We start from the raw sequence: 26,588 nt of genomic DNA on the forward strand, positions 1-26,588 counted from the left end.
CAGAATCTCACGATCAATTTAACTAATTTTAGATATCCTGGGCTCTGAATTATTGATAATCTCGCTTTCAGCATTACTGAAACAGACAAAAAGCCTTCAATATATTTATCTAAACAAAACAAGCTTTTCTGGTGAAAATTTTTATAAGCAGAAGGAAAACCTTATGATCAAAAAGTATAATTTTCCAAATGTATAGTTTTCAGTTTCTTCAGGCAAAACTGTCTCTTTCCTTGGCCTTCAAGTTCTTTCCTAGCTTAAGGATTTTTCTATCATCTACACTACTGTTTTCTAAATTAAGAATAAAATTATGGTTTGGGAAGTCATTCATCAAAATATTCCACATGAACAGTGGAGCTTTAGGACAAAAATGCATCTACCTTTGGGTAGGAATGCAAGTAGGAGAGGAAAAGAAGCACAGGGTTGGCTGCAGCAATACGACATGTTTTGCTTACAGCTGAAGAGACTGCCACTGCCAGCTTCTCAGCACTGCCAGCCTTCCTTGAGGTCAGCAGCATTTTAAACCTGGTGGCATAACTGCCTATTTAGATGCTGTTTATCACGTCAGTTAAAATAATATGAAATATCTTAAAAGCCTTGATAATACATTTTCCTGGTATTGTATGAGTGATGTGTGAGGTGGCAATCTTCAGGTAGGAGGTCTCAGGCCTGCTGTTTTAAATGTACACAGAATAGGACAAACACTTTATAGCTCCTTGTGCAATGCCAGCCACAGTCACAGTAAGGAATGTAAGCCCAAGACGCATCAGACACTTCTGTACTAAAGTTGTGTTTAGCCTTTGAGTGAAATTGGTGCTCCTCCCTATTGTTCAAGAAAAGCTAACAAATTGATGTGTAGTGTGTGGCTACCAAAGAACCTCTGAGTGAGTAAGTAAATAAATAAATACATAACATGAGAGGGATAAATGATCCTACTTTTACAGCCAGAAGTCCCTTGGGGGATTCTAGCTTCTTCACCCTTCCTCACAACCTGGATCTCAAACCAACATTTTGCTTCTTGATTATAAAAATGTAAAAGGTGGTTCTTCTAAGTTGCAGCTTGCACAGCATAGTGGAATCTGAAATAGTTAATGATGCTATGAGTCAATCTGTTTAATTTCCTGTTCCAAGAAGTCTAATAAAGTTTATTTATTTAATAATGATTAATTATTACTGCTTCCATTTAAATAAGGTAAATACCAAATGTTGTGTTTTTGTTTTTTTTACCCAGGGAAGAGCTACATGTGACAGCAGCAGCCACTTTTTGAGGACATGTTCCATCCTGCCAGATGTCTTTTTCACATGACAATATAGTTGCTTCATCACCACGACAACGCACTTCACTCCAGTAAACAGGAATAAGGCCCAGTCCAGAAAATGGTATGTGTTTTGCTGTACCTTTTTCACTGTAAGAAGAATAATCAGGATGTTAGAGCTGGGGGCAAGGGGAGTGGAACATTTGTTTGTGAAATCTGTTCATTCCTGGTACTTATATATAAATCTTGGGGTAGAAAATGTCCTAACTGAAACCAGGACAAAAAGAAAGGGCTTTCTTGAACAGGGTAAAGTCATCATGTTTTCATACAGTTCAGCATTGTCTTCTGCACAGAGCAAAGTAACAGTGTTACATATGTGACCCAGATCTTGACATTTTGTCATGGGATATTTTAGTATACTGGTCTGTGCTACTGCAAGGCCAGTCGCATTCCTGTTCTCCCAGTTCTTAACTACAAAAATCAACACAGAAGTTCCTTCCACAGTCCATATGTGAACCTACAGTACCATCCCACAACAGATACACTTCCAAGAGAAATAATGCAAAGGGGCCTTTCACTTTTCTCCTCTCCCAATATGCATGTCATACAATATGGTTATGATATGGGGCTGTAAAATCACCTCATGCTACATTAGATCAGGCTCATGTTCATTATTGTCTTTTCAGCCATTCCCATCCATCCATCCATCCGTCCGTCCGTCCGTCCATGCATCCATCCATCCATCCATCTCCTGAACATTTATAAACAGCTTCCTTTCCTTCCCAGACTGAATCTACTCACTGAATGTTCTTATCTTCCATATAATGCCCAACAAAAATAAATTAAAAACAAAACCCAAGTATTGTAAAGTCAAAAGAGCAGAAAAATGGAAGCACTAAAACCTAGTGAATTCACCTTGTGGTGTATAGATCCACATTTCTGCCAAATACTCAAGACAACATAAACATAAACTTTCAACTACATGCTATTTCAAATACTTTCAAATACTTGCTTTTTTTTTTTTTTTTTTTTTTTTTTCTCCTGGATTCAGGTTTAAGTCATTTCTGTTAAAAAGACCAAGCCATTTACTCATATCACTGAACTACTTTTGCTAATAGCAGTCTTGTTCAGCTGAAATGTTTATTGGAATGGTATGGATATGGAAGGCAAAAAGGACTTAAATTAGAATGAGGAAAGGAAATATTGCATGTAGACAGCTAAGTCATAAGCAAAATCACAGCCTCCAGATGGCTGAACTTTTATCCCATCTAATCCTTATATTTTTTAAGTTGGCATGGTGTGTCGAGATTAATATTGAACATTATAAAACAGCTTAGATATTGTTCTGGCTTGCAGTCTTAAAAAGTGGAATAACCATTAGGAATGCCACAATGAATATATGGTATCCTAGCCCCCTGCTGCTTGTAGGAAACATAATCACTTCTTTGATATGTAACTGCAAGAAAAGTTAGAAAGGCAATAAATCCAGCCATACTTTGCGGCTTATTGAGAATCTGCAAACTGAATGGAGTTCTAAGGGAGGATATCCAAGTAATATTTGTTTGCCTAACTTGGATAACATTGATTTTCTAGAAGCTGAATTTGCATTTTTTAAGATTCCTGAAGGTATGGGCATTTTCTTCCTTTTCCTCAGTTTTGTCTTGCTATTGGAATTGCAACATCACTATAGGCATTATCTAGAGATGAATGACTAAATTACATTAAAAGGTCCTGTTGATTAAATCCCCTCTGACAGCAGAGGGAAACAGTGGTCAATAAGGACAGTGAGCTGTTAGCACAGTTCAGGGACTTTCAAACACTGCAATATTACCATGACCCTATAAAATGTTTTCATGAGAATGTAAAACTGCAAAATTTGATTTTTTTGTGTCTAGTTATTGAAGTGTAACAGTAAAATTAACCATACAGATTATCTAGTTGCAGGAAGATGCACACAGCAAAAACACCACATTTCCCCAAAAATCTAGAATGCCTCCCATATGTCTTTTTGTAAGATATTATGGACAATTACCAGGGTAACACCATGATGCTGGAAAACAGGAATATTCCTAAGATTAGGAGGCCATGGAGAAGCTAATTCTGACCACATTTACATTTTTGTAGATTCAGTAACTTAACAAGAGCTGCCCTTAATTGACACTTACATAAGCGAGATTAGGATCAGACCTCATATTTCTGTGCTCATGGACATCTCCTGGATGAGAGATCTAAAGCAGATTTTGTTTTACTTTGAAAGCACAGATCTACCCTGCCTCTGCTCTTCATCAGATCCCACACACAGCTTTCAGATGAAATACTGATTCTCACAGTGGCCTCTTTGAAATATAACACAACTTAAAGATGCAAAAGATCACCCTTTACACTGTAATATCATTAAAATAAGTCCACTGACTTTTACTCAGATTAAAACTTACCCAAGTGCAAGCTGCCGACATATGACTGTTGCATCGTTATTGTCCCAATGGCTGCCACAGATTGTTCCCCAGACTCCATTCAAATAAACCTCCACTGTGCCTTCAAACTCATTCTTGCCACCTTGGAGTCTCACTGACCCTAGTTAAAAGAAGAAAGTTAGGTCTCCAAGATGGTCCATCGCTCATTTATCCTACATAATAGACTCCGAATTTGTTTTTCCCTCAGCAGAGTGAATTCCTGTTTCATGCACTACCATCTTACATTGCACACTTTGAGTAAGCTAAGAAGTACTCAGTCATATCTAACATATATATGTGATATATAAAAGCAGACAATCTTATTCCATAACTTTTCTGACTCTTCTGATGCTACAACCTAGTTAAAGGTCTAACCACCAAAAGAAAGTATGTACAGACTGCATAATCATTTAAATGTGGTTTAAAAAAATGTACCCAGATGAGCAAAATCTATCTATATATGAATGTTACGCTTTTATCTTCCTCCTAAGTCCATCCAGCATTAAAAAAAAATAAAAAATAAAAATAAAAAAACATGGATTGCATAGCTTTTGCTCTGAGCCATGTAAGATTATGTATGTCATGTATGTAAGTAGTTTATTTTAGCCAAAGAATGCATTTGTTCATACTTGTTCTCAGACAGGAATACGCTTGATATAGTTCTATTAATTCTCGAGGGGTTTTAAGGAAATTCTCAGACAAAACAAGCTAAAAACATTAGGAATTTTCTAAAATAAGTGGGAAAAAAGTCGTCTTCTTGGGAGCAACAACACACAAATCCAAGAAAATTAATAGATTTTGCATTTTTATATTACAGTAGTTTTACTTGAGGTGCAAGATGTATCTGCTGTTGAATGTAGCCAAGTGACACTTATAAAGGTGGGAGAAAGCTGATTATAGGTCTAAATCTACAGAAGCAGAACAAAGAGTCAGAACAGTAATTCAGCAAGAATAAATTTCTGTTAAATTATCAAACAGACTAATTGTGTGCATTAATATTGCCTGAAATCTCAGTTAATCCATCTGCCTCTGCCCTGTGATCTACTTAAAATCAGAAGCTATGCCATCATCCAGCTTGCAGCATTTTTATCAGTAGAAGAGAAAAGTCAATGTTTGTCCCTGCCTTCTGTGTTCATATATGAGTATATAATAATAATTATAATAATAGCAAAAATAGGTCGATCTACTTTTTCTTCTCAGCTTTCACTCAGATTGTGTTCTGGTTTGAATTTAGTTCAGTATAGTTTATAAAACTCCCAAGCCAAATGACTGCCAAATGACTTGAGGAATTAATTAACCTCAAATTTGATTTTGTGTGTTCCTTTTTGCCTCCTATTTATTTTCTCAGCGGTAACTTACTGTGCAGTAAACTACAAACAAAAGTTATTCATCTTATGTTACAGGGTGAGCTATCATTCAGCACAGAGAATGATTAATGGATTAATTATAGCAACACTGTAGACATATTGCTTGTTGTTTTTCTGTCTTTATAGTATTTGTTTTCGTGCTTCTCTGCCACATGCAGACAGGCTCTGGAATTTTGTTTATTTCTGCTCCTCACCAAACTTTTGCGTAGATTATTATTTCCACTTCAAATATCGATTGTAGTCATAGCAAAATGATTCCTGCCATTCCAGAAATTGTGTTTGAAGATGTCGTCTCCATAAACGAGTTTATTTTTGTACATGATTGCTTAAGGTCCTGCATGACACCTATTGAAGTCGATACAGTGTTTCCTGAGTGCACATGATACAGCAGTTCTTTGCAAATATTTGGATAAGGGTGTACTAGACAATTATAATTATCTTCTAAAGTCTCCATGGCAGAATGTGTCTCACTGCTCTTTCTATACTTGCAGAATTCCCAGTGACAACAGTGGAAGAATTTATTCATGTACACAGAGTAAAAGATAATACCAGAGATAACTTTCACACACCAGCAAGCCTTTTTCCAACAATTAAAAACAAAATAAATTTGAAATCCTTTGCCTGTCTGATGGAAGCCTCATGAATGAAGTCTGAGAAGCATGGAGATCTCGCTGTGGACATGTACTGTTAAACAAAGAAAACAGACTTTACCCTGCTGCCCACTCGCCCAGAGAACCCCAGGTGACTTATGTTCCTCCTTGAGGTGGAAAAACATACTACTGGTATCAGGAAGGGACAAAGATTGGAAGGGACAGAGCCTTATTTCCATGCACCTCTGTGACAAGACCTATAGAAAACCAAAAAATGAAGGATTTAAAAAAAAATAATCTCATATCTCAACAAAATATTTTGGTTTGCCTTTTTCCTGCAGATTTACAGCTGCTTATAGGAACACCAACATTCTTTGAAAGACAGTAGAATATATAACAGACCTCTGTTTATCTCACAAGAAAATAAAACAAAATAAAGAACCAGCTACCATCATATGGGAAAAAGACACAATATGATCATTAAAGGTATATTTTTAACAAATTTGATATATTCTTAATTTTCACCTATAATTTAATCTAGAGGGAAATAAAGAGAAAGCCTATTCTTACATGTAACTGATATTAAACCTTTAATTACATCTTAAGTATAATAGAGCCAACTGAATATATGGTATAACAAAACTATTTCTAACATGGTTGCATTGATTCATACTTTTCTCTTAGGCAGGTGTTGATATCTACAGCTATGCCTAACCTAAAATATCCATGGCAAAATCAAGCATTCGCTCTTCTGGAAAAACAGTAAGCCTTTTTTTTAATTGAAAGTTGAACCCCCCCGAAAGGTTGCTTAGTATTTTATGAAGCCCAATCTAAGTGTTTCTTTCTCGGTATTCCAGCACTGAATCTAACAAAAGTAAAATGATACAGTACTCTGTATGTTTCATATGCACTTTGAAGTATGTGTTAGCTTATGATGTCATAATTATGTAGCAAGCAAACCAAAGAGCAAATTAATGAGAAAATGATTGTTCTGTAGTTTATTCAAAATGTTGCAGTATTCAGCCCCTGGTAGTTATTTTACTGGATCAAGAGATACATTAATTACAGTAAAATGGATACCTCAAAAAACATAACAGAACTGTAAAATATATCACTATGCTTCAATAGGTTATTTTTCCTTTCCAATAGACTTTCCAAAACTTTTACTTTGTAACAGAACAGATTTATTTCATGTGCAAATGGATCACAGGGAATTGCAATCTGACCAACATTATCTGCCATCATGTATATTTATGCTATATTACTATTATTAGCTGATGACTCTATCTTTGTTATTAAGAATGTGTTAGCATCTTCATTGTAGGGTAGTCAGTGTTTGCCTAGTTAAAATGAACAGGAAACCCTTTTACTTCATAGGTAGCAAGAAAAAACAATATTTAGTCTAATCAAAAGGATACCAGTAAATCTTAATTTTATTAATCCTTAATTCTTAATTTCACTGGTTAAGTCTTCTATTGTTACATTTTAACACCACAAGTCCATACTGCACTTCAACATGTGTGTTCCAAGTGGCTTCCTTCTGTGCTTTCCCTAGGGCAGCTCTGCAGGAGAGCATTTGAGTAACTTCTCAGCAAACAGGTCTAGCTTCAGTATATGTAATGGAACATCTAGGTTTGTGGAGTTGTAGATAATAGCACAATCTCATATTTTTTCAGGTACAAGTTTTGAGCTGGTTTGGTTGCTGAAGAAAACTAAACATGATGGGAGCAGAGCTAGCACAGTAATAAATATTCTGGCTAGCATGCAGTGCTCTGAGAAATGCACAGAGTTCAACAAGGTGTCAAGCCTCTAAGCACCAAGCTCAATAGCAGGGAATGCAAATGAGTACAGGGACCCTGCCCATAGCTCTCAGTGCCCTCCTCAGCACTGGTCAGAAAGAGGAAGGAGCCCCTGCAGGAGAGGTAAATTGACCCCACAAGAATAAGAGAAAAGGACACATGAACACAGAGTGGGACTGGCAGGTAGCTTTAGGACACATATTGTGGTCCTAGGATGGCATTCATTCAACCCTTTATTGAAGAATACAGATTTACCACCTTCACAGAAACTCAATCATTTATATACACTCAAAATGTGTACGCATTTCTTTCAATTACGTTCTGCCTGAGGTTACTGATGGTCAATCACATCGTTTACATACAGTTTGGTAATTTTAATTGCCCTGGTATCTGCCCAAGTCAGAATCTTTCCTATCTGCTATCGCTGTTTAAAAGAGATTAAGTTATACTTGCAAATGCAAGGAAGTAAGGGTATCCAGTGGGTGCTGCTGAGACTTGCTCAGCAGCACCTGCCATACAGACTCAAGCTGAGACACAGCAATTAAAAAAAAAAAAAAGAGGAAAACTGCCCAGACAACTTTTAATAAACTCCAAAAAGAAGTGCTTCAAAGGAATTGTGCTTTATACATGTACAACACAAGTGGTCCACTTGGCTCTTCTGCTCTACCATTCCCATGCCCAGAGATGCTGGATAACTTCAAACCCTATTTTATTTTCTACATTTCACTGAGAACAAGCATTGTTACTACGTGTGGCTGAATTGAAAATAGAATGAGAATCACTTCATTTTTGCTTGTGTAAGTACTGCCATGATAGGGTTTATGATAAAGGTGTACCAGTATTTTCTTCATAACACCTGTGTTCAAAGGCTTGTAGTTTGGCTATAAAATGTAGATTTTCAAGAGTAATTATAAGGAGAATTTTCCTGTGCCTTCTCCTCTGGTGCTACATTCAGAGGTCTGAAGGAAAGCAAAAGAAATATTACAATTCTGGAAATTTGTAGAAACGGCAAATGTTATTTTTGCTTTCATTTGCAAGGTGTTACAATGTGGGATAGTGCCACAGAAAGGCCCTGCACTGATAATTCATCTCTGTTGCCTCGCAGTCAATTAACTAGGTATAAATTAACACTACATGTAAGGGTCGCCCATTGATACATGCTATATCTTGCCTGACAACTTCTAGTATTTCCAAACACTAGTGGATGCAAAATACATATAAAAGTGTCCCATTTTCAGAATTAATTGGATATATTGGTTTGCATGAGGTTCTTGAAAAAATATCTACCGGCATTATAGGCCCAGTCTGATTCCAGTTCAAATCAATGGAAACTCTTCTCCCCTTCCAGGGCCATCCCTGGATGAAATCAAATAAAATATACCTGTTGACTTCAGAAAAACAATGGATGATGCTCACTGGAACCAGTGCAGAACCACTTTCAGTCTAAAATTATAATTCTTTTCTCTTGGTAGTTACACCTTGAAAAAGGGTGCATCCATCAGAACTGCTTTGTAAGACCTACTTTAGTACACAACATTACTGCATGCTCAAGGAGCCTTATAATAGGAGTTTCATAAGTATTACATATATTGAATATGTAATATGATGACTTGGTTCCTCTGTAGCAGTGAGGTGAGGTTCATCATGTCGACAATCAATGTTTTAAGGCTTTGAAAAAAGAACACAGTGAAATTTTAGGAATGTAATGGGTTCTAACGGATTGCAATTATCTGATGTGATACAGAGCTGTAGAAATTGAGGGGTTCTCATGCTGTGCAGGTGTAATAAGAATGGTCCCAGAAGAGCTGCTTCAGTCTTAGAAGGAGAAAATAAACATTCATGTTTGATTTTTCATCTTTTTTTTTTCTTTAACCTTACGCTAATAAAAAAAAAAGTCCCAAAATACCTTCCATCAACTGCCCAGACCATAGTGTAATAAGTAGAGAGAATAATCATGTGTTTAAACTATGAGCCTGAAGCTTGATTCTTCTCTCCCAGAACTTTTGTGAAGCATTATTTGATTGGCATTAGTGGAATTACCCTGTGATGAAACAGATTCAAATGGAAAGACTCCACACTTGGGATGTTCTGAAGGTGTGTATTTGATTTCCAGTTCTGACACTGACTGGTATTGTGACCTCTGGCAAGAAATGTACCTTCTTTTATTGTTTCCCCTTTGTATAACAAAGAAAAATAGTTAACCCACTTTACTCAAAGCTTTAAATTAGATACGTAACAACATATGAAGAATACTGTAACTACATGCCACATAAACATTGTGTGGCAGCAGTTGCTTCCAGGCGCTGACGGGGACTTCTGTTTTCAAGCATGAATAAGGTACACAAGACAGCTAAGTTGCTATTAGCAATGCCTAAAATTCTAAATTCTGCTAATTTGTAAATTTTGCTGGTTCTGTATACAGCATACTCCTGTACTCATTTATTTTCCTCTATGATTTCCTTGCTTAATCATGATAATTTATATCTATTTGTATTTGGTTTACCTGCTTTCAAAGATTGAATAAGAAATATTACCCAGATGCCTCTCGTTTTAGAAGGAGGAAATAAAACACCAAAATATATTATTTTAAACTATTAATCTGATTTTAGGTTGGTATCGTGTGGTATAATTGCAAAGGCATTTTTGTTTTGTTTTAATTTTCCAGCATTAATGTTAAAATATAAAGCTCTTTAATATATATGCATGCACAAAGTTTAACCAATTAACTTTGCACATTAGTCTTAATGTTTAAGATAGGAAATCCAGGAGATTTGCGGTTAGGGCTTTGAACACAGTATTGTATTTATTTATTGCAGGTGCACAAGAACTGAGTGTGGGCTTCCTCAGTACATGTAGTAACGTAACAGATGCAGGAAGATTATCTCTAGTCTGTCCTCTAGCTATAAACTGCCTCATAACATTGCCTTGCTTGCATTTCTTTGCTTCTTGTGAGAAAGAAACATATTTCAGGACCAAAGTTATAGTAATGTCTATTTCTGGTCAAATGTCTTGATGTATTTCCCTGTTCCATCTTAAGCCATTTCATACATTCCTTAAGTCTTTGGTTTCCCCTCCACAAAGACTTTTGGGCAGACTATTGGCCCATGGAAATCACTGAGAATTTACTGCTGAGTCCAAAGGACTTGGGAAGGAAAACAAACAAACAAAAATACTCTGAAAAGAGTGAAGAAACATGGCTAAACCCAAATCATGCAGCATTTTTGGCATTTTTTTCATTATCAAGTTCTTACTGAACTTACAGGGGATTCTGGAATTTGCTCCAGTAAGAGCACAACTGGGTTCTTAGCAATAAAATGATACATTATTGCTCACTCTGGCAGATTATTCCAAAATCCTTACAAAGTACTTTGTAAACCAGACTGAACAATTCTGGAAAAAAGCTATAAATATGATAGACTAAATTAAAGAAGCAACTGTGGGACCCTTTTTCAAACTGAGACCAGTTAAAGGGTGTGAAATCTGGATTCTTTTCATCTGTGTCTAGTTATCTGTTTTCTCCACCATGGCATCAGCTGCCTGGTATTCTTTCCCAGAAAACATCTGTAATACATAACAGCATTCAGTCTTCTTGAAGGAGTACAGCATTGACTTTGAACATGGCTTTGGAAGCTGCAGTTTTTTTAATGCATAGATTAACACCTCCATGTGCTGTTCCTGTGATATTTTATACCAATATGTATAATTATCACATTGATCAAATTATCATCCTTTTTTCAGCTCTGTATCTGATATGCCTTCTTAGGACTATCATTGGAAGAGAAAGATAGCCATCCTCTTCAGGGATCAGAGAGGAAATTTAAAGAAAAGAAGAAAAAAAAAAAAAAAAGGAAAAAACTTCCACAAGAACAAAATTATTAATATTGGTATTAGTAATTAATGCCCTTGATGGTGTTGCAATATTATGAAATATGTAAAAGGAAGGGCGACAAAGAAGAGTCTTAATTTTCATTGCAGCAATTATACTTGATCGTTTTTAGTATGTGTATAGATAGGACACAATTCTTACTTATGTAGGAGATAATACCACAGACATGCAAAGGCCATGTTTCCATAAAGTGAAGTCATTCCAAACCCGCCTGTACGTTAATTTTATTTAACTCTACGGAGGGCTGCCAAAGACCCAACCTACGGCTGCCCAAGTGCCCAGGGGCTGGGTGCTGAAGCGGCAGCACGACTTCCCACGGCGGGGTGAGCACACGGGCTTGCCGACCGCCTTCTCACTCTCCCCCCCACATTTCGGGACAGGGAGGGAGCCCAGCACCCCGCGGAGAAGCGCCCCGGGTTAGCAAGTCGCGATCCAGCCGTGCTGGCCAGCGCTGGGCAGCCCGCAGCGCACTGACGGCGCGGCGCTGGAGGCGGGCTGCCTACGGGGACAGCGCACCGCGGGACCTGCTGCCGGGGCAGCCGCGGGTGTCAAAGTTGGAGCCCCCCCGGGCTGCCTCCCGCCCCGCTCCGCTCCGCTCCCTGCCCAGGTGCCGCCCGGATCCGCGTCCCCGCTCACCTCGCTCGCCCTCAGCAGGGCGCCGCCCGCTGCCGGGGCCGCCCCGCGGCCGGGGCCCGGGCAGGGCGCAGGAGCTGCGGCGGCCCCGCGGCCCCCAGCCCGCCCAGCCCCGCCGCGGGAGGCCCGGGGGCGGCGGCGGCCGGGGGCAGGCGGCGGGGGGCGGCGGGGCCGGGAGGCCGCCAGAGACCGGCCCCGGCCCGCGGGTGCCGGGCAGCGCCCCCAGCACCAGCGCCAGCAGGAGAGCGCCGGCTGCCATGGTGCCGGTGCCGCCGGCTCGGGCCCATCGCCCCCTCGCACTGCCGCCGGGATGAGAAGGGGGGAGGCGGGGCCGCGGCGTCCCGCTAATCCCCCTCCCTCCCGCCTCCCCGCCGCTCCCCTGCAGCACGGCCTCGGGGTCGCTTCTAGCCCCCCCGCCGCCCCCCGGCCCTTCTGGCACCCGGGTTGGAAGCTTCGCCAGGAGCCGAGGGGGAGCGGGCAGAGCCCGGCCCGGCTGTTCGGGGGTAGACATGCACTTAGGGGGGCCGCACGTAGGGCTGCGGGCACAGCGATGCAGAGAGCCGTCAGACAAAGGGACTGCGAACAGACGCCGCCGGGAGCAACGTCTTGGAGGGGTCAGCTTTATCCCGTGTGCTCTGAATAGCAATGTGCTCACCGCCAGCCGCCGCGGAGTTTTGCGTGAGCCGATCATCTCTGATTTCTCCCTCCTTCCGGCACGGTCATCAGTTAGTTTCACCTCTGTCTAGTATTGTCCATCTAAACAATACCATACCGGTTGGGCTGTTTGCTATCCTTTATTTACCACTGTTTCTACTCTCTGCTGTTCATTTTTTGCCAAGTATGACTGCCTGATAGAGCGCACACCCCTTATCTGCCAGTTTGTCTGTCCTGTGAGTTTTCACATTCACCTCCACAGAGGATCCTTGTCATCTCCAAATGTTTTTGGCTGAGAAGCACTCACCTGGCTTTTGGGTGAGCTTATCAGTAGTTGCACAACCTTGCCTTGTGGCGAGGGTCTAAGAGAGCATGCTTCCTGCTTTCCGTGCAGGACCCCATGTAACACCATTAAACAATGGCCTCCCTTCAGCAGCCTTCAAACTGCTCAAAAGGGGCTGAAGGCTGCTTTGCCGATTTAAGCTTTTGCTTATAAAGACAAAAGAGCTCTAGTTATAAGGAAAAGCAGGTACTACAGCATTTGGTATCACCTGTATTCTTTTGAGTTGTGCTGATCTGTGATTAAAGTATTCTTGTGACAATACAGTTGGTACTTGAATCCCTCATGAAGTTAAAGAGCACCCTGCTAGGGTTTCTACAGCAATGTGATAACTATGCTGTTGCATCTGTCCATTGCATTTCTGGATGGGTTTAAGCACACAGGTTGGCCTTGCTTTCTCAGTTTTCTTCTTAGACATGTGTATGCATTAGTTTAGAAACCATCAGGACTGGCAAGAGTGTAGTTTGGTCTTGAAAAAATTGAGTATGTCCAAGATATTAGCCTGAAAGCAACTCATTATGGCCATTCTTTCATTGTCTGTGAATTCGTTGCTGTCATGGTAAGTTGGTTGCTTTCATCTTTGGAAGGATGGGTAAAAAGCATGTTCAGCCTAGCTAGTTAAGGCTACCTTCACTACCTAGTAAACACTTTTTGGCATTAAAATAAAAGCAAAATTTAATTTCCCCTGACCTAAGCTCTTTTTTTTCCCCCCCCTCTAGTCTGGAAGAGGCAGGGCTCTGCAGATCAGCATGGGAGCAAGAGAGCAGATGAGTGTGATAAATCTTGTAAAATCCTTCAGGCAAAGCTGTGAGTCTGGTACTTATTCATGTATTCTGATTTCATTTGTCTCCTCTAGGTGTGTGGGCCTTCAGGAATCTCACTGCATGGAACTTTCTTTGCCTGTGTAGGGTAGTGGAGTTTGTATTTTAGGTTACAAAATGGTACTTAAGTGAGGGGCATGGAGAGATGGGAAGAGGTTGCACAGGTGAGAAGGTTAGGAAGCAACATCTTGAAGGAAAGAGTACATATCATTATGATGATGCAGTTGAGGTTTAATCGGATAATCCACGTGCACAGGTTCAGACTTGAAGATATTGATTTTTATCATGAGTTTTGTTTTTGATGTAATTATATATGGGGAATGAGCATTAATTTGTTTTAATAACTGTGAATTAGCTTTCAGCATGATGGGAGGTTGCTAATGCTACAGGAAATACTACTTCTGTTAGAATTTACATATTAGGGTCTTAGTCTGGTTTCCATTTAAGACACTAAGTAGGCAAGGCCTTTTTCTAAAAATCCCAGAACTAATGGAGTCTGGTTTTCTCAGGTTGTATGGTCTGTGCTTTGCAGCTTCTGTCTTGGCTAGACCATTGATGATGGTCTCCCCCATTTGGTTTCTCTGAAACTGTGCACATGTGCACGTTGCAGTCCTTTCTGCAACTTACAGGTGCCATATATAATATCACTCTCATCTGCTCGACTGCCTACTGTTATTACACTTGCAAGAAGCTCATTATCTCTGTGACTTCTGCCTATGTCACATTTCTCACAATCAGTCAAAAGTTAGTGGGAAAAGTGAAAGCAGCGGTTACATGGACAGACAGTGTGATTTGCAGAGCCTTGATTCTTTTGGACATCACACTGAAAATAACAGTAAAAATTACAAGTGTGCTTAAAAAGAAATTGTATTATATTTTAAGGGTAGACTTTACATTCATATATTTATAAAGAAGTAATAATGGCTTATTATTCTGATAAAGCTAGGATTTTTTTTTAAAGATGCTGATATGAGATGTTCTTGATGCTTTTGGTTGCCTTTAGTTTTTCTTTACAAAACTGATAAAAACTCATTCACAAACTGAATTAGAAACGAAAAGTTACATTTGCTCAATTAGAAAAATAAGCAAGTAAACCTCAAATGGATCTGGGTATTCAAAACAATTTTGATCCCGAAACTACAGTATCAAACTTTTCAGAAAAAAAATGACAGAGATGAAATGTTGAGAAAATAATACATTTTTTTGAAATTGTGCTAGTTCTATGCCCTCAGCAACATTGTGAGATTTAAAGTTAGTAAACTGTATTTGACAAGACCCACATTTTTATATGGAAAGGCTTGCTTTGGTCATTTTACACTGGTAGAGAAAATAATCCATTAAAATGACATTACACTGGATGAACTGGCTCCACCTGAAACCCATAGCAATTCTGCCCTTTACAAAACATTTCCAGCATTTAAGCTTAGTATTTGGATTGCAGCTCCTATGTATGGAGGTAGTACTTATTGATAGCAGTCCCATGGAAGCCCATCAAACAATGATTATGACCAAAGTTAACAAATCTGTGCTACATACCTAAAAACTTCCATGAGAGCAATTGTAGGAAATCATCTACTAGAATAGGTCTTAATTTGTGTGCAATGCCACAGGGTTGGCTGCTTTTTGACAGTCCAAATACCAAACTGTTGATAAAACAAGGAATAATAAATAATTCATAGGTATGAACTGTATAATCTGACTACTTAAAAAAAAAAGCCCCAAACACCTGCTGTATTTCCATGCATAGGTTCATCATATTCATCAGATACCCGAGAAATGCAAATAACAGAAATACTCCCATAATACAGGAGCAGCATGGGTTATTCACATCTGCAAAGCTTAAAAGGAAACTTACAGAAAAGCTTCCTTTTCCCTAATAGAGACTAATTTTCAATAAATTGTTCTTGTGAACAGGTGAAGATATCTGATGTGTGGCATCAAATATACCAAAAATACCATAGTCCTGCATTTGGAAAGCATTTCATACTGAGCATTTAAAACTCAGCTGGAGAATCAGCCTAATTCTGCTCCCATACAAATAAATAGTAAAATTCACTGATTAGCCTCTTCCTGTGTGCAGTAAAGCTATTTACCTTTATCTTAGAGTGGCTCATACAGTGTGCTTTCAGCATAGATTTTAGAAAAGCTGGGCATTTCCGGCTGTTGGTGGAATTCAGTTAAAATACTACTGACGAATGAAGTCCTGAGTCAGACCTATTTTACTGCCATGGATTCCCCTAAGCCATGGTATTCCCTCCTGTAGTCCCTCTTAAGCAGATTAGAGTCGAAGAGCAATGTAGATGTGAAAGATCAGAGCAAGGGCTGACCTAAGGCAGTGCAGAGGAAAATTCAGTCCCTATATAGGAGAAGTTCTCCCAGGAAATAATTACAAGTACAAAGCAGAGAATGTAGCCAAACAGCCAGGCATAACACAGAACTGAAATGATTTTCAGAATATCAACCTAGTAATTTCTTGCTATTGTTTCTTCTCACTTTCAAGAGTGCTGGGGCCAATAGATCAACTGCTGGAATCAATGGAAAAAATTATGCACTGAGTGAGATCAAACAGCAGCAGACAGGCTCTGAAGTCAGGATTAGGAGAGGCTTCACATAAAGATTTCCATGTTGAAAGTGGGCCATAGAATGGGTGCTGTAATGAGTCAACATTTTTAGGGTATAAATCAGCGCTCGTGTAGAATATTTTTATTCAGTAATCTCATTCTTTTTAACAAACACAGGCAGCAGAAATTTGAAGTCCTGCCAAGTGTGAGTCAAAAGTAATTTGGGTTCATGCTTATGTGGAAGAGAATAGGCCTTTTGTCTGTAATTGTATATAAGGTCCATAGGGTGACCCCGCATTAGAGAGGATGTAACTGAACAGCCTGTAATTGATGAGGTTTCCATTACCACATAACACAGTGCACACAGGAATGAGGTCACAGCAAAACCTCTTTTTTAAAGTGTTAAGTATTTTCTTGTACAACAGGATAAATTCATATTATAACATAATAAGTACTTCAGTTTCCTGGAACAATTCAATACATAGGTATATATATACATGCCTGAAACTGGGTTATTCAGACATCCATGAAGTGCATTTAAAACTGAAAAGTAAATTGAATCTTGCAAAAGGATGAACACTTTTTGTTTAATACAGTGAGTGAAAAAAATGCTGAGATAACTGAGATAATTTTGATACATCCAACGTAACTGGATGTAATTTTAAAAGTATCATAGTTTTCCACAGGAAAAAAATGGTTATTTGGATAGCAATAAAAATATAGAGATATTTGTTTAAATTAAAAATAAAAATACTGCGGTCAGTAGAATAGAGGCTCTAATTCTACAAATAAGTAACCTCATTCTTAGTAAGTTAACATCTGCATACTGTAATGTGTCCATGTACAAAGTAGGCTACACGAGTACGATGTGTAAAACTTTGGATGGCTGAAGAAATAATTCCTCCATGCTGTTGCTCCTATTTCAGTCACACAGAGGAGTATACAAGAGGTCCAACATACAGTCTTGTTTGGGCAGTTGCAGTGTGATGGTGTTTGCAGCAGGAGCAAGCCCCAGGCACACCTTTGTGTTCCTCTCCCCACTGGGCTGTTTGGCAGATCCCAGGTGTGCTGTGCCATGGAGACACTGCAGCTGAGTGGGGAGCGAGACTCAAGTGCAAGATTCGGTGTACACCAGCACAGCTGTATAAATGCTGCAGAGGTGGTGCTTTATTTCCTGGTGTTTAGAGGAGGAGGTCAATATTACATCGCGTGCTGCAGGCTGTTAACTAGGCGAAAGGTGAGTTTGTGAGGCCGTTCTATAAATAAGCAAATGTAAAGAGGAAAGGATATGCTAAAAGAGTATTTGGAATGGAAAATGGCATTTGTTAACAGTCTTAAGAATTTGCTAAAAAACAGAACTTTAGATGGAACTTTAGTTTCTAATGTGACTACCTTGGATACATATGATTTGGGGCACTTGATTCAGTCAGTCTGTCCTTTAAGGAAGCTCTGTGATACATTCTGTGCTCATGCTGGAGAAACAACCCACTTCAAAAGAAAAAAGGATCAGTAGGCAGGCTGCACCTTTGTTAAAATATTTAAAATTTGTTGTTGAAATGTTTAAGATTTTGGCTTAGATCTAAGAGAGATAAGTTGAGAAAAAAAAAAAAAAAGAGGTTTTTGTTTGTTTGTTTTCATGCTTTCATCATCATACAACATACATTTCAGATTCTTTTTTCATGTAGAAAGTGGCCTGTATGTTAGTCAACATTAGGTCAGCCTACCATGGAACTGGGTGAAGCCTTATGTATGCAAAACACCCCCTGTCAGTGAAGACAACTGTTTCACAGAGCTGAGATATATGACCTTCTACAATTTCCTCTGACATTCGTGCTGTAGAAGGTAGCCTGGTGTAAACAATCATTTATAAATGCAGTTTCTTAAATAAGTTCTTCTCTCATTTGTAATCCAGGTAGTCCTATCACAGCTATTTATGTCTGGAATGGTAGCAGGTACCTTCTCTTTGTTTGGAATGAAAACATTTCCTAGTAATATATCTCAGAATATTGCACTTCATTGTTGTGCAATGAAAGTGCCTATGAAATGAAAGCCAAATAGCACAGAAAGAGAAGTCAACCAGGGCTGGATTGTGCTTTCATCTCTAACCTAACCCTAGTGTCAGCTTCCCACTAGCAGCAATGGAACGAGGCATTTCTCATTTTTCCTGCAAGGATTTTTCTGTTCTGCATAAAATCTTACAGCAATGTGTGTATAATGCATAAACAAATCTTTTTTTCCATAATTTCAAAGGGACGCAAGAATAACTTATGTGCTGAGCTAGAGTTAGATATATGAAGTGACCTGTCAAGTATTATTTATCTTAATTAACTTAGGATTCTGTTACTGGGAATGAGAGAGGATAGAGTGAGTCAGAGCCTTATTTTTACAGTTATGCATAAACGTACATAATGCAAGCATAATGCATCCATAATGCAAGTATGGATCTTTAATACATTATCACTAATACACAAATAAAATATAACTAGCTTATTAAAACATATGAAACAAGTATAAAAAAGGGGTGGAAAAGATAAATACTTACTGAAGCAGGAATAGTTTTGTCCATGAAGCCATATTTAGCCTATTATAGAGCTTGAATTTCCAAATGTTTTTGATCTTGAAAAGCTGCCAGCACTTCAGATTAGCATAAGCCTTACCATAAGGGCATTTGGTCTACAAATTGAAGTACAAAGCAAGATGTTCTTTTTTGCATCATTCCCCTCCTCTGTATGTATGCAGCTATAATCTGATCCATATGGTTTATTTATTTAACAGAAAAATATTTTGGGAGGTACCCATTTTTAAAATAAAAATCTGGTTTATACATCCGTAATTTTTATATACACTTCTTCAATGTGATCTTAACTCAACAGATTTGACTTTTAAGACTCTGTAAAATGTCCTGTTAACATAAAAATATTGCTATATTTTTCAAAAAAAAAAAGAGGTGTTAACATGTTTCAGTACACATTTTCCCGAAGGCACACAGAAGTATCAAACATAATTCCCTAGGTTTGCTCTCCTGTCCAGCTCCATGTGCTGAAATATAGTTGAAAATGTGAGAAATTTCACATTTGTCCAAAAGTGTGGTTTTCATCTGTAATTTTTGATCAGAGCACTGAAAGACTTTTTAAAAGATTTCACTACTGTATATAATTTGAGAAGTTCATTGTATATTAACTTGAAAACAATTAGTCTCACAAAGTTGAAACAAAAAGAAAGCAGGATTTTGCCAGTCCTTATTTTCATACACAATTATTTTTTCTATCAAGATTATAAAGACACCTGACCTATCATGGAGGCATTGGTGTCTCTTCTGCTAAGTGTTGCATATTCTTGACTCCCCACTGAAACAGGTGTTTGGTCAATACCGCTCAACTCTAGTCCTTCCTATTTTTAGTGGTTTTATTTGTTTGTTTTTTAAAGTAACAACTTGATTTTTCTGGATAATGCAATTAAAATTCCATTTCTTGGTTGTTGTTGTTGAGGAAAATCCTGACAGCTGCATTCTCCTATCCTTAGTAGCAGTTCACAACATATGTTCCTGTTTCCCTTATCTAATGAAGGGAAAGCTAAGTAAACCATTTGTACTTACTTGATTCAGGGAGGTTGTGATTTGTAATTAAAAAATTAATCTTGCGCTACCAAGAAGAAATTCTAGAAATTTTAATTCTTCCCTCACAAGGGTACTGAAAGCACTTGGAAATAACCAGCACATATTCATAATACATTTGTTACATATTCTCATTTGGGTTTGTGTTGGAAATGGTAGGGCTAATTTTAAAATATTTTTTTCTTTCACTTGCGATTTCAATTAGTTGCCAAGTTTCACAGTTAAGAAGTAGAGTGTATTTTATAAGTGTTTATGAACCATGCCCAGTTTGCCATATTAGTTAAGAATTTCTTCAAAATCAGTGAATCTTCTCATGGTAGTGAATAGTTTTTGTATGTTACGAAGACAATCATTAGGTTGCCCACATTCTTTACAATGTTTTAAAATATAAATCTCCATAGCTCCTAGCTTGCTTTCACAAATATACACGTATTTTGCTTGAGCAACCATTGCACATTGAACAGTATTTTAAAGTGATACCCAAAGGTGTATTTGCTATTTGTGCCTCCTTTCAACATTTTAGTTGAAATTTTCAAATACAACTACCTAAGTTTTAAAATACATAAAATGAGGATACTGTCTACCAAGTGGAAGGAGATCATGTATAAAGTGGGACTGACTTTGCACTACTGAACTATGACTTTTGGAGTTGGAACAATGCTGGCATTGTGCAGATCTGTTGTGTGCATTGTGTGCATTTACACTTAGATTGTCTTCATTGCTGCAGAATGTGGAAAATGTCAGGAACTTTGGGAAGGGCATGGAAGGAAGGTGATGAAGGAAGTGGAAAGAGAAGCCACAATCCACTGCTGATGTTTTGCTGTTGGCAAAACAAACTGCTGTTTTACAGTCCTCATTGTTGACTTTATCATCCCTTATTTTTCCTGAGTTCTGACCGGTGTCCCTTCCTATCTCTCCTGATCCCTCTTGTCCCATCATGATTTCCTCATTGCTATTTTTGATAATATATTGGCAATGTGGAATTACACATTACAATTTAATAATTTCATGTTTAGTCATCTTGATTGGGATAATGATTTTTCATTAGGTAAAAAATGAAAATTAAACCCACTGAATTATGAAAACCCAAGGATTTTTGCTATGGATATAGTTATACAAAAGATATGTAGTGACTTCTTAGGTTTTTATGTTGATCTGCTTAGCACACTTTTTTTTTTTTTTTTTTTGTAAATAAAATAAACACTGTGTACACATTACTTTTTGGATATTATACTTCCTTTTTTTTTTTTTTTTATTTTGTCAAATGCATCCTGGTGTGTAACTAAATCCTGCTAGACTAAATACACAGGTTTTATTAAATAGAAATACTAAGTTTTTTAACTGTAAGTTCCCCAAACCTCTTGTTTTTATTATTATTCTTGTCCTGTTTTGGAAACAGGTCTGAGTTTTGCTATTAGTTTCAACAGAATCTTTATTTGGCCATTAGATATCAAACAAGTAACTCCTGTTCGGAGCTGTAGGAGATGGAGTTACAGCTCAGATCACGAGTAGTTCATGTTTGCACCTTCTTTTTTCTGTACACGTAGATTTTTCTTCCCGAAGCTTCCTTCCAAATTTCCTAGAACCCAGGAAAAGTAAAAAGCAGCAGAATAACTTAATAACTGTAAGATTTAACTACAAGCCATCTTCTGGAGTAACAGTGTCATTGTTCAGATTTCTTTACTGCCCTCTGTCTGTACATGTGGTTGCACATTTGCTGGGGAAAAAAAAAAAAAGGCACCACTAACAACAACAACAAAAGCTAAGTCAAACAAACGTATTTTTTATCCAGATCTGTTTCCTGATCTGGTGCACTGCACAGCCACACAAAAACCAGAACGGGTAGAGAGCTGTCATGAATGTGGAAATAAGGGGCTGTTAGCGTGCTGTAAACTTAAATAAGAAAGTATTAACATGTAGATAATGAAAAATGCAGGATTCATAGAAGCAATTAATTGATGATGCTGTAAATGCTCTGGAAAACACATAAGGAAATGAGAGACTAGAAAAAAAAGATAAACAATAAGTTCAGGAATATGTTTGCATATAACCTGTATTTTTTAACTATATTATGCTGATGCAAACTACTCCAGCCTAATTAGCTATGGAGATATGCAGGAAGGCATTAAATAATACTAAAAACAAATGTAAAATGGAAAAGTACTGAGTGTATGTAACAGATAAGAATGGAATACAAAGACTTCAGACATGAGATTTTCAGTATGCAAAGCTTATACTGTAATGTTCTGTAAGTAGCATCATCTGCTCACCTTTATTTTAATTTAGGAACATCAAAACATCTCTGAGACAAAGTAAGGGTAGTATAATCAAATAAAATATGCACCAGTACTTTATTTAAACATAAACATGTGTAGGATTGTTTTGTAAGTATTACAGGACACATTTCTGTTTGTAAGATAAAACTGGTAGTATAATTTTAATGTCTTGTGTGAGAAACAAAGGGAAAGAAGAAAAATGATACATAATATTTTCTCATCTCAGCGCTGATAGATTTAAGTCTGTAATTTCATATTGACATGTATAGAAAGAAGTTTCTTTGTCATTCAAAGCATAACACTTCTTCACACTTCTTTAACACTTCAAATTATAATAATAAAGACAGCAGATGTCATGTAATTAGATTTATACTGCCCTTGAGGGAAGTGGATCAAATTCTGCTCAGTGTTAGAACGTGTAACATTGCAGTTCTGGCATTTACCAGAGATTTTGCAGCACTGGAGTCCTGCTGCACTCACTGAGGGCTAATTTTGGGGCAGTTTTAAAATGAGAAGGAGGAAATACATATCTAAGTGTAATACAACATCCATGTGTTTGCAACATAAACCTGCATTCCCTGCGCTCTTCACATTCAATTTTTTGAGGCATATACACAGACATTTTAGTTAAAAAGCCAGTTGTATCTTAACACACTCCCTGAAGGTGTTGGGAAGCCAGTAATGCATGACCTCTCCAAGCAAATTTGGTCTTGGGGGCTCAGGGGACTGATTTGGCTAAAATTCTTTCTAATTTCAAAGGAGGATTGTGATTAGTTTCATGTTTTATTGAATCTGTGTAGAGACCGTGTTAATCTATTTGATTAAAAACATGGATGTAACTGTATAGTGTGCAAGGTAGCATCTTTGAAATTGCATATGCTTAGCACCTAAATCCTTACAGTGAGAGGTACCAAGGCACACATCATTATAGCTCCATAAGGAAAAACAAACAAACAAAAACACACACACACACACACACACACAACAACATGCTACAGTGAGGAAGATGAGTTTGGGTCATATTGTGTCAACCTTATTCACATTTAATAATACTGTATGGTCTATTCTCACTGTATGGTCTATTCTCACTGAAGTCCCAGTGAAACTGGGTGAAACTCAGTGAAACTTCAGTGGAACTCTTAATGGCAGAAGGGATTGTGTGAGCTGCGATGGTGCAGTACAACTGTTTTGTGGCCTCATGAGTGCTGAAATGTCCCAAATGCCCAGGTTACATGGGAATTACGGAGCAAATTCACAGTTCTGAGGTCCATGGCTGTATGTGGTTTACCTTAAAGCATATGGACAAGTGGGTACTTAGTTTCTGCAGTAGGTAACCAAAAAAATGAAGTTAGCAAAAGAGAAAAAATGTAAAACAGCTTGCTTTCTCAGCTTTCTCACTTCCCAGCCTCCGCCCTCTCCCCCCCCCCCCCCCCCCCCCAACTAAATCTTACCTTTTGGTGTAGAAATGAACACAAAGGAAAGAAAGAATGAAGGAGTTTATTTCCATCACACTAGAAGCTTACAAAAAAAAAAAAAAAGCTATTGCATGAGCAGAAGCATTTTACAAATGTTAGCATATACAGCTTTGGTGATACAGTGGTAAGATTACATATAGTTAACATTAAAAATTCAGTCAGTGGAAGTTCATATGATAGAAGGTACCACAGAACAGCTCAGGTTGGAAGGGGCTCAGGTCTTAAAGCCCATCCAGTTCCACCCCCCCCCCCGCCATGGGCAGGGACACCACCCACTAGATCAGGTTGCCCAGAGCCTTGTCCAGCCTGGCCTTTAACACCTCCAGGGATGGGGCATCCACAGCTTCTCTGGGCAACCTGTGCCAGTGCCTCACCACCCTCACAGTGAGGAATTTCCTTCAAGTTGTTAGATGGAAATTCGCTGTACTCCTCTGCAGAGAAGGAACAATATTTGTTCCACTGAGCTGCTTTCAGAGTAGCTGATTTTTCATTTTAATTGTAGCACTAAAGATGAAACAGGGAGGCTTTTGCTTTTAACTAAAAAATAAAATTAGTAATTTTAAGTGAAACAATTTAATCTTCAAAGTACAATCAAGTAAATAAAAAGCTATACTAATAATCTGAAATGAATTTCTAAATAGGACATCTTGAATTAAAAATATATTCTATGTTTTTCTTAATTTGAGGATTTTAGGGAAAAAATGTTGATTGAAGAAACTTTAAAAAGTGAGGATCATTTTAATTCCCAACAATTTAGCAAATTCAGTGCAAGTTCTTAAAATGTTCTCTTGACCCATCCACATTTTTCAGCAAAAGAAAATTCAGATCACAAAGCTTCTCCAACTCTACTCCAATGCTGCAGCCCTCCTGGCAATGCTGAACACAGCTTGAAGAAAAGAGAACAATGTTTTGATCTGAACTTTAAAAAAACTAAATGAGTTTATTCTGTGTATTTTTAAAATATTTCTCTATAAGCTACCTATTCTTGCTGACAAAGTAGGATGAAATATGACACCATGCAAAAGCAAAGAAATGAAATTACCTCTTTCAAACTTCCTTCCTGTATCCTCTTCCAGCTTTGTAAGAAGGCTGTGATGAGCTGGTCCAGTGGTGCCTGCTCTCATGCAGTGCGCAACATGCAACACCAAGGCTTCATGTTGATTACAAAGGATGTATACAATGCTGGATCGAATGGCAATGAAATTTGATCTAGATGAAGTGTGAAATCACAGTACATGTCTGTCAAAATATCCAAACAGCATGGTATAGTGTTTATGAAGGCTCTATTTAGGCTGTGTGTTGCCTTACTGAGGGCAAGTAGTACTGGGCCTAATAAAAACCTCTGTTGGGCTAAGAGATTTTTAAACAAAATGTGAACTACCATAGGGAGTTTGTCTAGGTGCATGGCTGTAGTGCTTTTGCAATATGCTCTTAAGGTCAGGTTTGCCATTTTGTAGAGACACAGCTTAAGGCACAGCCACAGTCACAGCTGTTATGGATATACTTGCTTATTCAAAATGGACCCCAAAATTGAAGATGCCAACTTTCAAAGATGTTTTTAAGGAGATAGATCTAGGTACTTGACTAGAAACATGGGAAAAGGGGCATGCGATAGGAAGAGCCTATGATTATTCCATGCTAACAATTTCCTGTTTGTCTGATCTAAGATGGAACATTCTCTTTTATGTAATTTATTTGGACCATTAACTGCTTTTAATTAAGTAATTTATAGAGCATTTAGTTGGGCATTATTTTGAGGTTTGAAATGTGAAGAATTATTAAGGTGAGAATAGTGATAAAATAAGCAACTTGGGCCTACTTCTCTTCAATTTTTATAACCATTTGTACTGGTGCAAAATAAACAAGATTTTTTTTTTTTTTTTTTTTGCTAAATTGAATAGATTAGGCTTGAATAGATGTCAATAAAACACAAATCCCAAATTGATTTGAAATTCTACCATTATTTGGTAGTGTTCTGTAAATAATTTATTGTGCTATAAATGGTTAAACAAAGTAGCATAGAAAGTCTGCTAGAAGCTGGAAGTAGATGCCAGTGTGATGGAAGACAGGATTAGAATTGTATCAACAATAGAAATAATTAAAAACATAGGATACAGTTCAGTAGAGAGAAGTGAAGGGTAAGATAATCAGGAATAACCAGTTAAACAAAAAGAGGATGAGAAACCAGTTGGTTTCTTAAATCTGAAGGAGCAAATCTGGGTAATGGATCAGAGCTGAATGAACTTTAACAAAATCATTTGTTCAAAAAATGAGGAAACCTGCACTGATATTCCTGAACAGGTCTGGAGCCTACAGTGCATACTACACCAGGTCTGTATTTCCTACAGCATTGCAGCTGAATGCCTCATTTTGTAAATAGCCATTTGAGAAAGAGTTGACTCGATCAGATGAGACTGCAGGAGGGAAAGAGATCAGAATTCTCTGTCCACAAAACAGTAGAGTGACAAGAAATACAGCAGCAGTCTTCCCAGACAGCATAGACTGTTGGAGAAGAGAAACAAATTCTGAATGCTCGTGGTGAGCAGTATGAAGTATATTTCTCTTGTAGTCTGTATAAAAAGTAGCAGTTATAAATTCCAGCAACAAATACTCAGACTGCAGACTAGGCAAAAAAAAATCTAACTGTAAGTACCATGAAGTCTGGCATGGATTGCCCAGGTATGTTGATGCATCTCTAGCACTGCATGTTTGTAGGTTTGACACAATGTTAGGGATGGCATCAGGATGAGGATAAGTTAGACAATTTGATTAGTTCTTTTTGATGATTCCATGGTAAGGTTCAAGGCCATAGAAAATCATGATGTAGTGAAAAAACACCAGTATCAGTAATCAAGCTCATACCTGTA

General features: G+C 38.0%; 1 protein-coding gene across 2 annotated transcripts in view; it reads right to left on the bottom strand.

Moving 5' to 3' along the window:
• The window catches only part of PRSS12 (serine protease 12), a 52,327-nt gene extending 38,669 nt beyond the window's left edge, over positions 1–13,658 (bottom strand). For both annotated transcript variants that reach the window (XR_014692602.1, XM_084517921.1), the window contains exons 1-3: positions 11,985–13,658; positions 3,689–3,827; positions 1,225–1,403 (exon numbers count right to left, since the gene is read on the bottom strand). Coding sequence is in view for 1 of the 2 variants with exons in the window: in XM_084517921.1 (XP_084374047.1) it covers positions 1,225–1,403; positions 3,689–3,827; positions 11,985–12,672 (1,006 nt within the window). In the remaining variant the exon portion in view is untranslated. The remainder of the gene's footprint in view (positions 1–1,224; positions 1,404–3,688; positions 3,828–11,984) is intronic.
• Positions 13,659–26,588: the final 12,930 nt, after the last annotated feature.

This window comes from Aythya ferina, assembly GCF_964211825.1.
Source record: "Aythya ferina genome assembly, chromosome: 4".
In the NCBI taxonomy this organism is placed as follows: Eukaryota; Metazoa; Chordata; class Aves; order Anseriformes; family Anatidae; genus Aythya; species Aythya ferina.